This window comes from Amborella trichopoda, chromosome 13 (genome assembly GCF_054954075.1).
Source record: "Amborella trichopoda isolate Santa Cruz 75 chromosome 13, AtrichopodaSantaCruz75HAP2 v2.0, whole genome shotgun sequence".
Classification (NCBI taxonomy): domain Eukaryota; kingdom Viridiplantae; phylum Streptophyta; class Magnoliopsida; order Amborellales; family Amborellaceae; genus Amborella; species Amborella trichopoda.
In genome coordinates this window covers 42,394,174-42,405,753 of record NC_142348.1, presented here as the reverse complement: position 1 = coordinate 42,405,753, position 11,580 = coordinate 42,394,174, and the positions used below count along the sequence as shown (strand labels likewise).

Sequence of the window (11,580 nt, the reverse complement as noted above, 5' to 3'; positions counted from 1 at the left end):
AAACAATTATGGTAAGGTGCATCTTAAAATCTTGTTGAAACGTGCATTTTCGGTGTTGAAACTTTTATGATGGCCTTAAAACTTATTTTTCATCTGCATTACAAATTTGAAAGTTTAAATAATGGTGCAGATCTAATAGATCTATGAATACTTTAAAATATTGACAGTTACCGTCCATATAATGTGTTATAAGATGTACTATTTTTAATACTTGAAAATTTATTTTTTTTCGTATCCATAGTAACAACACGATAGGTTTTTGAGGTACACCTTACTTACACACTATAGGTTTGAAACCTTATATAAACTTTTCCTTGTGTAATTTGACTACTGCATAAATGTGTTATGAGCGTGTCAAAAAGGGATTGTTGAGGTTCATCCATCAAAATTCCGCTGGAACGGCAAAGAACTACTTACCTTAATTTCTTAAGTGACATCAAATGTTTGAGAGGCATTTCACAAGCCTTTATTATATAAAGGGAAAACTTTATGTGTGATCCCACCTGCATATAAAACATATGTAATCCCTTGGATCGAGTAGATTGGTAGAATATGATTCGTGTAGCCAACTCCAAATAATTAGGATAAGGCTCTGGTGATGATGATAATAAAGTTTTTTTGCAATAAAATTTAAAGCATGCATATATGGGTTCACATGATAAAAATAATAAAAATATATTTTTGGCGATAGAAAATTATCGAGGGAAAATTACAAAAAACCCCCAAAACTATACTTTCTATGCAACTTACCTCAACCTGATTTTTTATCTCACTTTTTTTTCCAAAATATACTTTCTATGCAAATACCCCCAACCAAATAAAAATAAAAAATGCCTAAACTGCCCTCCCTTACTTTTACTTTACCCACGCCTCTCTCTCCTCTATCCCACCAAAATAAGGGCCCCGACAATATGTAAGTGTGGTCCGGCAATAGGGCCGGCACTATGTAAGTACGGTCCGGCAGTAGGGCTCCAATACCGTGTAAAGCGTGGTCGGTAGTAGGGCTTCGGCACTATATAAAGTGCAGTCCGACAGTCGCAAAGGGCTGTCCAGCAGTAGATGTTATTGGATTCCAGGGCTTCAGCACTTGTAAAGGGCGGTCCGGCAGTACTCAGTTTCGGTCCGGTAGTTGTGCACTCCGGCAATGTGCTCCTGGTGTCTAAAATCAACGTCAAATTTGGCCAAAATGATTTTTGTGTACGGGAAAGGCATTTCCATCTAAAAAAAATGAATTTTTTCCCTTGAGGGTATTTGCATAGGAAGTTTGTTTTGGAGAAAAAAAGTGAGAAAAAATTAGGTTGGGGTTAGTTGCATAGAAAGTGTAGTCTTGGGAGTTTTTTGTAATTTTCCTAATTATCAAATTAATTCAAAAGTTATGGTGCTTTTTGGTCATTTATTTTTTAGAAAGTACATAATGAGTCCATGTACCTTTTCTACAAGTTGGTCACAACTAATCTTGACTATTGGATGTGAAATTAAGTGGTTGTATTTATTTCATTGACCAAGCTCAAAGTTCAAAAAAAAATTTCTTGTACTTTGTGGCACATCCAAGCTATCAGAATTCGTATTGGATGGTTATAAGTAATTGTGACCTCGCTATTTCAAAGGTAAATAGTCTCATTGTATACAATCCCTTTATTTTGGCAAAAACATTTTTTTTGTTAGGTACCTTTAGAAGAGGAGCCGCCCCAAATTTTATTTAAAAGTATTTTGTAGAAAACGAATTAAAATTGGTTCTGCATGACATTCTGACATAAACAATTCTAGCCATCTATTTAAATCAAGCAACTGAAAATGAAGCCACAACTACTTATACATGTAGTTGGTACCATATACAAAAGTTTGTGAGGCTCGATCAATTAGGGGTTACTTTCTCCTATGTAATATGATATTAGCAGCAACAACCAAAGAGAGTCACTACAATAATAATAATAAAAGTGAAATGGGGTATTATTATTTGAGATTTTATAATAAGAGATCATTTATTTTTTATACAAAAAGATCATAATTATTTTTAGTTATTGAATGTGAAATCTAATAAATAAATATAATATTTTAAAAAAAATTATTTTAAAGTTTGAACTCTAACAATAATATATCTTCAACTACCTGATTTCAAATTTGATGATTAATAATGACATCCATATCTTTATACCAAAAATAAATAATTATGAACATTTTTCTATCCTAAATCAAATATTTTTCACGACAAAGGATGTGACCGTTGTTACGTGAAGTTGACTCAGATAAAACAAACTTTCAAATATTTAAAGTCCCCCAACCATCTCTCTCTCTCATTCTTAAGTATTTTTCTCTTTGGATTTTCTCTGTTTTGAAGCGCATGGAATCCGCCGACCGAACGCTTTCAACCCCAGACCTTGTAAGCTCCGTACTAGCTATAGTAATGGCGGACATTCCCACAAATGTGTATCAAAAACTTTTTCTCTCTCTTCCCCTCTTCAAAACCACCTCTTTTTCTCGCTTCATGCTCTCTCCCCCTCACCTGAAAACGCACTTTATCCATGGCTGGAGCTTGCATCCATTTCTGGACCACTCGAATCCCCACAAAAGCAGAAGTTTTCCTGATAAAAAACTCTCCAAACCAGTCAAAATTAAGGTTTTCCAATGAATTGAAATTAGGGTTTTCTAGTTTTCCGAAGCAGCGATGTAATGCCAATTTTTCTCAGGGTGTCTTCTCTTATCCAGAGCGAAATCGGTTTAGAGTGAGAAACTCTCTGGCTTTAGATGCAGAGGGTGAAGTCAAACAAGAGGTCTCTTCACTTGATTTAGGGTTTGATGTGGTTGCTGAAGCAGAGTTGAAAGAGAGGGGATTGTTGGGTCTTAGGAGAACTAAGCTTGTATGCACCATTGGGCCTGGTTCCAGCTCTTTCGAGGGGTTAGAGGCTCTTGCGAGGGCTGGAATGAACATGGCTAGACTTAACATGTGCCATAACACTAGGGAATGGCATAGAGAAGTGATCCATAACATTAAGAGGCTTAATGAGGAGAGAGGTTATTGCATTTCGTTGATGATTGATACTGAAGGTAGTCAGATACATATGGTGGATCTTGGTGGTCCTTCATCGGCTAAACCTGAGGTATTCTCTCTCTCTCTCTCTCTCTCTCTCTCTCTCTCTCTCTCTCTCTCTCAACTTCATTTTTAAGATTGCCCAAGTTTGTTAATGCTATAAATTGACGTATTTTGTTTGTTATTATGAGGTAGGATGGATCAATATGGTTATTCACACCACAGAAGTTTGATGGTCCTCAGCCTCACACAGTTCAAGCCAACTGTGAAGGATTTGCTGATGGTATGGTATATAGACTTCAGATGGGGGGTGCTGATTTGGCGTATTCAGAAAATATCAAATCTTTGTTGTCCTTTTCATTTTAAAATTTTGTATGACTATGGTTTTGTTCAGGTGTTGAGGTGGGTGATGAACTTGTTATTGATGGTGGGATGGCAAGCTTTGAAGTTATTGAGAAGGTGGGCAACAATTTGAGATGCAAGTGTATTGATCCAGGTTTACTTCTACCTCGGGCTAAATTGACTTTTTGGAGAGATGGGAAGCGTGTTGGGAAGAATTTCGAACTACCAACATTGTCAGCAAAGGTTAGATCTCTTTATGTGCAGCATTGTGTTTTTGATGTTGTCTGAGCCTGTGTAGTTTGTCTAAATTTATCTCGTTCTCTCTCAAGTTTTGTTTGTTTGGTTTAAGATCCTGATTGTGATCTGCAATTGTTCTGGAGATCTTAAGTCTGTTATGTTGTTGTGCTTAGTTGAAGCATCTCCATGTACATTTATTTTTCTTCCTCTAAAAAATAAACTAGTACTTTTTCTCTATCTCTTCCCTATATAGTCTTTTAAGTTGGATTCTATATATTTGTTGTCTGTTTTTATTGGTAGAATGTCATTTTAAAACTATGCTGTTGGTAGTTTGCACATGTTTTCTAAGATTGCTGTACTTAATTGTCTTGGCTTCAGAAATGACATATGCAAATGGTTGGCCTATGTTTCCACTTCCAGTTATCCTTTGGTGGTTGGTCAAGCTGCTTTTAGGGTTCAACATGTGAAGTGCTTTGGGTAGTTAGAAACTCTTATCTTATCGCATTTATGTTTTGAGTGTTGATGATTTATTGATGTATCATTTTCCTTATTTTGTTGTGGCTGCTTGGATCAGTTATTAAGTCTGCACAGGGAAGTCTTATGTAATTTTTGACTGGTTGCTTGAAGATTTGTTTGCATTCTTGATCAAAGGGAACCTTTTCAGTTGTGGCAAACCTAATGTATTTGTAAAGTTATGGATATAGTATTGATTCTCTATCCTATACCAATGAATGCCAGAATGTCTGGTTAGCAAAAATAATCATCTCATTTGTCTACATTTGTTCTGCTCTTTCTCTTTTTGGTCATGCTTCATTGCAGTGTGTAGTTTTCTAATTCCATGTTTGTTTTAGTCAATTTTGTGTGCTTTTCTTCATTTTTCCTTTTTCTCACTGTCTATTCATCGTTTGGTTTGCTAGGATTGGGCTGATATTGACTTTGGAATATCTGAAGGAGTTGATTTTATAGCTGTGTCTTTTGTAAGGGCAGCTGATGATATCAGGAATCTTAAGGATTACCTTGCTACAAGATCATCTGAGTAAGAAAATACACATGCCGCCTCTGTAGAGCATCCTGATATCTCTAGTTCCATTAGATCAAGTTTCCTTATCCATCATGTTTATCATTTAATCTGAAGTTATTGTTTGTAATTTACTTTTCACGTGGATATTTCTTCTTGGGCAACTTAACAATTCGTGGTGTGTTTACTTGCTCATTGAACTCTTGTGGATGAAATCTGTTGCAGTTAGAAATAAAGATGATGTGGTTCTTTTAGCTGCCATTTTATTATTATATATTCTTTTTATTGGTAAGAAAAATCTACACCCACACACTTCTTACATATATGTAATATATATGTATAATCCATCAACAGAGGCAATTGCTCTAGTTATATTGGCATTCTGTTTTGACTTCGTGTTGCCCCATAACTTGTCCATGCTAGTGCTACTTCCATTGGTAATGTTTGTAGTTCCGAAAGAATCCCAAGATTTGATCATAGGAAGAACTTACAAATTAGAATAAGAAATCAAATAAAATTTGGTTAATAGAGATATGAAGGTAAAAAGTGTGACTGAGCGTTCATGTAGACATGCGCCAAGTTACTCTCATACAGAAGCACACTTGTACATTTGTATGTATGAATTGCATAGCACTTTTTCTAATATTTTTATTGTATGGGAGATTGATATGATTCTAGATACTTTCTGAACACTTTATTACCCTGCATTAGTTACAGAACTTTTGGATAGTAGATATTTATTCATTTGTTTATGCTGATTCTCTTTGATTAAATTCATATATCTTGAAATATTACACTGGACATGATATTGCAGGTCCATCAAAGTTCTGGCGAAGATTGAGAGTTTCGAATCACTTGAGAACTTAGAAGAAATCATAGAGGCTTCCAATGGAATCATGGTGGCCCGAGGAGATCTTGGAGTGGAAATTCCTCTTGAACAGATTCCAGCTATCCAAGAGAAAATAACTAGTTTGTGTAGACAGCTCAACAAGCCTGTGATCATTGCGTCTCAACTTCTCGAATCTATGATTGAATATCCAACTCCTACACGTGCTGAGGTATAGCTAGTAATAAATCTGTTTCTAATTTTAATGCGAAGTTAACAAAAAAAAAATGGTTTGAATTGGAGAAACAAAGAACAATGTCAAATGTGCGCGCTGATCGTTTTCCCGAGTCGGATGTACATTGGCTCATTAAACCACTTTGATTTTTTATGCTCCTCTTCAGGGTAAAGGTCTGAATTGACAAATTGAGTCAGATTTATTAAGGCAAGGAACCTAAGTGCTTTGACTTATGATGTTTTCTTTTGAATTTATCCATAACTTTAAACATGGATTGGCTTACGTAGTGTTTGTGCAATTGAGTAGATGAGAATTTTAAGTTGATTTGGGCAGGTTTAGTTTGATAGAATTAGAAACCATGCATTCTTTCTATTTCTTAAATGATCTAGTGCAAAATTATTATCAATTGGACCATAGTAGATCATCATCATCATCATCATAGCTTTTTCCCAATTAATTGGGGTCGGCTACACAAATCCTAGTCCGCTATTCTGCTCTATTAAAAACCTACCCTCAATGAGGCCATAAGTCCCCATATCCCCTTGCTCTTTTCAATCCTTACTTGGACTAACTCTCACCTCCTAACAGGTGATGTACTTAGTCGGTGCCACACATGACCAGGCTACCTAAGTTTACTCTCTCTCATCTTATCGCCTATTGGTGCCACACCTAAATTCTCCCGACTGGATTCATTTCGAATGATATCCCTTCTGTCTTATCACTCATCCAATTGGACCATAGTAGATATATCAACTCAATTGGGATTGCTCTTGTAATATCTAGTTAGCCATATGTACATAATGGACAGACCATTGTCAAGAGTTAATTTGTATTTTATTCTTGCTTCTTAATTGTTATTTGCCAATGTAATGAAGGAAATCATATTGTACGTATTTTTTGCATCAATGGTATTTTCATAAATTCAATATCCTAAGGGCATGTCTATAAATTCATGTGTACGCTATGTGTCTGTGGGTTTGTCTAAGAGCGAAAGATTACACTAGCCGAAGGACTTATACTGTAACACATGCTATTTTGAGCTAGAGAGGGTTGTTCTACCCATGTTCACAACACATGTAGATCTCATCGAGGCAAATTAAAAATAAATAAATAAATAAATTAGGATAAACAAGGGGGAAATGAGTTTGTCATGTTAGGTTAACACGGGCCATCTATTTGGTGGATGGTGAACGTTGGCCATCAAGATCTCAAAGTTGGTCTCCTTTTTTTTTTTTAATTGTTTATTTTTTTGAATGAAGGATGTTGTGCAAAATTTCAGCCCAAAAAACTTCTCCTATCTATGTGTTTTGGCCAATGGGTATACCTATCTATCAATGTATCTATCTATTTACTTTGCTATCTATATATATATATATAGAAAGGCTAACGTGAGCCCACTAGCTTATGGACCAGTGTGAGCCCAACGGCTCAGATTCAATCTAGACCGATTCCATGATCACGATTGCATTTCGTATTTGAATTTTAGTTTTTTTTCTGTAAATCCAAATCATTTGAAATATTGGGTGTGTGTTCTTTAAAAACAGGAGAATCTAATAAAAATATGAAAAAAATAATTTGTAAAAAATAAATAGATCAAAATACCCCCAAAACGTTTTAGGGGTATTTTCATCAATTTATATTATGTGAATTATTTTTTAATATTGTTATTAAGTGCCCCTTGATGAGAAGAATGGACGCCTAAAATTTTATGTGATTTGGATTAGTAGAGAAAAATTAAAATTAAAATACGAAATGAGATCATGACTGATGAATCCATTGGGCTCACATGTAGTTGTGGGCTAGTGAGCTAGTGGGTTCACGCTAATTTTTCTCATATATATATATATATATATGGAAGATACTACAAAAGGCGTGTAGGCGAAATTGAACAGTGATTTCACTTACCCTGATCACCCTCCAAAGTTCATCGTACGGTCACAATTGTCCGATAGTGTTTCATTTTTTTATTTTTTTTCTATAAATCAGAATGATTTGAAATTTGGAGCGTGTGTTCATAAAAAATAAGCGAATCTACGAAAAATATCAAAAAATTATTTTACATAAAATAAATTGACCAAAATACCCCCAAAAAGTTTCAGGGGTATTTTAGTCTATTTATTTTGGCGAATTATTTTTTTTATATTTTTATTAGGTGAGTCTCACTAAGATGTACGCACGTTCCAAATTTCAGATCATTCCGATTTTTAGAAACAAAATAAAAAATGAAACACTACTGGACAATCGTGACCTTACGATGAACTTTGGATGGTGATGAGGGTAGCCGAAATCACTGTTCAGTTTCACCTATAGGCATTGGGAAGACTTTTCCATATATATATGGTTGGATCTCAATGAAACATGGGTGAGTAGGCCCCCTATTGAGCATTTAAGTCACACAGCAATCCCTATATTTGTTTAATTATGTAGTTTTATTCTATTTTATTGTTGGGACATGCTTCAAGTGGACTCAGTTGAAATATGGTTATTGGTGCAGTCGTAATTCTTTTCTTTTTATAAGATCGCTATCTTAGACTAATTAGTTGGCATGGCTTGAGTGAATATCAATGAACCATAGCAACTGGACTGTACTGCTATTCACACCAAATCAAGCATTCATGTCATACACCAATTGCCATATTTACTTTAGTACTTATTTTTTTATTTCAATTTTGTGACATGGGTCAAGAGGAATTATTTCAAACATAGCGATTTTTTTTTCTGCCTAAGGTGGCAGATGTATCAGAGGCCGTGCGTCAACTTGCAGATGCCCTAATGTTATCTGGTGAGTCAGCAATTGGAATGTACTCAGACAAGGCTCTTGGGGTGCTGCGTTTAGCAAGTGCTCGCATGGAAGGTTGGTGTCAGGAGGAGAGGCACCACAACTCTTTTGTTCCACTGCAGCTTGGGACATCACTTCCCGACCAGATTGCCGAACAAATTTGCAATTCTGCTGTTGAAATTGGTATGTTCTTATCCTTACTCTTATATATTGTATTATAGCCCATGGTGTGAATTTTGAATCATAAAATTCTTTTTATTGGGAAAGTATGATAATGATTGAGATGAAAACATAATAATATGTGGTCATAAGGATCATCATTGTGCTATCAATGGGTAGCATACCCACTCTCTTTCCTTCAACTTCCATGCCGCTGATGGGATGATGACGACCCATTTTCTTGTATGAGAGACTTGCATCCTTTCTGTTTGTTTCTGGAAATGACCAATGCATCATGATCATTTTAAGTAATCCTATGCATTTATTTTTTTCTTTTGCCCACTTTTGGGAAAACGTGCAAATTTGGTTTCTGTAGTTTACCATGAAACATTCACATCCATTGTTGGCCAATTAACTGTCAGCAAAGTCCTTCAAATTGAGTAATACTTTACTGAGCTCAAACCATTGAACAATGAACTGAACACCATAACTTCACTGAAACTCATCAAAATTTCCTACAGTTTTATGATGAAAGGACCATTGAAACTCATCAAAATTTCCTACACTTCTATGTTGAAAGGACCATTGAATACCTCTTTCTTTGCAGCTAATAACCTCGCAGTTGATGCTATATTTGTCTACACAAGGTACGGCTACATGGCTTCCCTCTTATCTCGCAACCGCCCCTACTCCCCTATATTTGCATTCACCGACATTGACAACACCAGGAAGGCTCTGAACCTTCATTGGGGAGTTATCCCCCTAGGAATTGAGCTGTCAATTGACATGGAAGAAAACTTTAGGAGATCATTTGGTCTTGCAGAGAAGAGGGGGGTGGTTCAATCAGGGGACTTGGTCCTTGTGGTCTCTGATGTGACACCCATTGATCCAACAACCACTGGAGCATTGCAGTCTTTACAAGTCAGGACCATTGCTTAATGATGATCAGTTTTTTGGAATTTCTGATCCAGTTGACAGATGTTTGGTTTTAATTCGAGTTATACTGAACTGGTGTATATGCAAAAATGGTAGGTGGGTTCTTAGGAAGTCTTGGTGTGGCTTGAGAAGTTAAAAGATAATTATCATCTTTTATGTGAATTTGAGGCTCCTTTCATCTGATTGTAAGAAATCCAAGGTAAATTATAACCCGTGATTAAATAACTTAGAGATCAGTGATCATTTTCCTATACAAGCTGATATTCATCTTGATGAAAAGATGTTTGAAAGTGACAATAAGTAAAGAATCAGGCCGACATCTTTCAAAAGGATGAAGACCGACATGCCTTAACAATACAAAAAATATTTTAAAAGACAAATGTTCTATCCTATCACCCGGAAAGCCTACATCACTGTCCCGAAAGCCAACATCATTATCCCGCTCCCTCTACTCCCCCTCCTCCCCCACCTTCATCTCGTTCTCTCTTACAAACATACACACAATCATAGACATCAAATCAACAACACCACCAGCAAAAAAGGTGGAACTCCACGATTTCAACCATTTAAAAAGAAGTAAGAAAAATTCGTAGGGGCAAGAAAAAGACTTTTGTTGTTTCTTATGTTACACCATTTTGCGTCAAATTGCATTGCCTGCGCACGTCCTTGTTTGGTCCAACGCTACATTAGAAATCTAATCCCTTCTTTCCCAAAAGGACATAAGAGCATTAACACCATCTATATACAAATTATATACAAAACCTTTGTTTCAGTTTAACATGCATTCTATTCCCTTGCACTTTGAATGTGTTTTGCATAAGAAACAACAAAAGTCTTTTTCGGTGCAAAACATAGTAAAAGTCTTTTTGACAGTGCAAAGCTTTTTGACATTGCCAGTTGATGCTGCCTATTGCCAAAGATCTCAGTGCAAAGCTTTTGACATTGCCGGATGCTGCCTATTGTCAAAGATCTCAATGTAAATAGAGTTTTGGTTAGTGACCCCTAATCTCGGCCATTACCATCAAAGGATAGTGACCCCTAATCTCGGCCATTACCATCAAAGGAAAAAGACAGATCGACATGTAGTTTGTCTTGGAAAAAGTTCAGCTCCTATCTTCGTCCAAAAACTTCAATTCTTATTTTCGTCCATGGTTGAATCAATCAACACTCTCAGTTTAGTGAGAGAAACTCATAAACCAAGGAAACATTGTCAAAGGCTTCTGAGTCAAGTTTCGACTTTCTGCCGAGTTTGTTTCGACTCTCTGCAAAACAACCTTTGTCTTTGTTTTGACATGTGTTTTGGACTGCGAGTTGCTGAATCTGTCTCGGACTACGAGTATGAATCTGTCTCGAATCCACACCGAGTTTTGTTAGCTCTTCCAAGTGTCGTTTTATGAAGTGCATTATGTGCTTCTTGTTCAAGCAAGCGACCACGGCTTCTATTGGTCTCGTCATACACGTGAAGACTTAATTCTGCAACTTATTGTTCAAACTTTCTTCGAGAAAAAACATCTTGAGTTTAAGGGGGAATGTTAGCGTATGGATATCTTGTTATACATCACTATGAAAACGTATCAATACGGATATGTATGTATATGGGTATATATCTCTTAATTATGTGTCTCTCGATTAAGATAAGATTAGTTAGTAATTATCCATAGTCATTAATATTTACCTATATATATATATATATATATATATATATATATATATATATATATATAGGGGTCTTGTATATTCTTGATTAATTATTAATAAATAGAGTTCTCTGCAGTATTTTGAATTTCTAATAAGTCCAACCCAGAACCGTCCAAGAATATGTCAAAGATCCATGATATCTTATTTTAAGAAGTCAAATATTCTAATCCCAAATCATTAGCTTAAGAAATCAAATCATCAAAAATAGGCAGGTTCCTAGAGAGTGAATATTACAAAATTTGTCAAATTGAGGTTTTTTTTATCAAAATTGGCATAAAAAACAGTACATTAGGTCTCAAATCCAAAAAAAAATAGTGAATAT

At 35.6% G+C, this 11,580-nt stretch overlaps 1 protein-coding gene across 2 annotated transcripts; it reads left to right on the top strand.

Annotated features, from left to right (window-relative positions):
* Positions 1 to 2,296: 2,296 nt before the first annotated feature.
* On the top strand, positions 2,297 to 9,782 carry LOC105421285 (pyruvate kinase isozyme A, chloroplastic-like). Of its 2 annotated transcripts, none has more exons than XM_088855402.1 (7): positions 2,297 to 3,098; positions 3,224 to 3,311; positions 3,423 to 3,613; positions 4,525 to 4,643; positions 5,440 to 5,683; positions 8,414 to 8,648; positions 9,232 to 9,782. In XM_088855402.1, exons 1-7 carry the CDS (start codon positions 2,523 to 2,525, stop codon positions 9,561 to 9,563), a joined length of 1,785 nt encoding a protein of 594 aa, XP_088711528.1. In that variant the 5' UTR covers positions 2,297 to 2,522; the 3' UTR covers positions 9,564 to 9,782. The 2 variants fall into 2 exon arrangements, with proteins under 2 accessions (XP_088711528.1, XP_088711529.1); XM_088855403.1 differs by having other exon boundaries at positions 3,220 to 3,311.
* Positions 9,783 to 11,580: the final 1,798 nt, after the last annotated feature.

Coding starts and splice junctions, on each gene's coding strand:
- LOC105421285 (XM_088855402.1), top strand. CDS start 2,523: ATGGCTGGAGCTTGCATCCATTTCTGGACCACTCGAATCCCCACAAAA. Junction 3,099..3,223: donor CTTCATCGGCTAAACCTGAG/GTATTCTCTCTC, acceptor ATTATGAGGTAG/GATGGATCAATATGGTTATT. Junction 8,649..9,231: donor CAATTCTGCTGTTGAAATTG/GTATGTTCTTAT, acceptor CTTTCTTTGCAG/CTAATAACCTCGCAGTTGAT.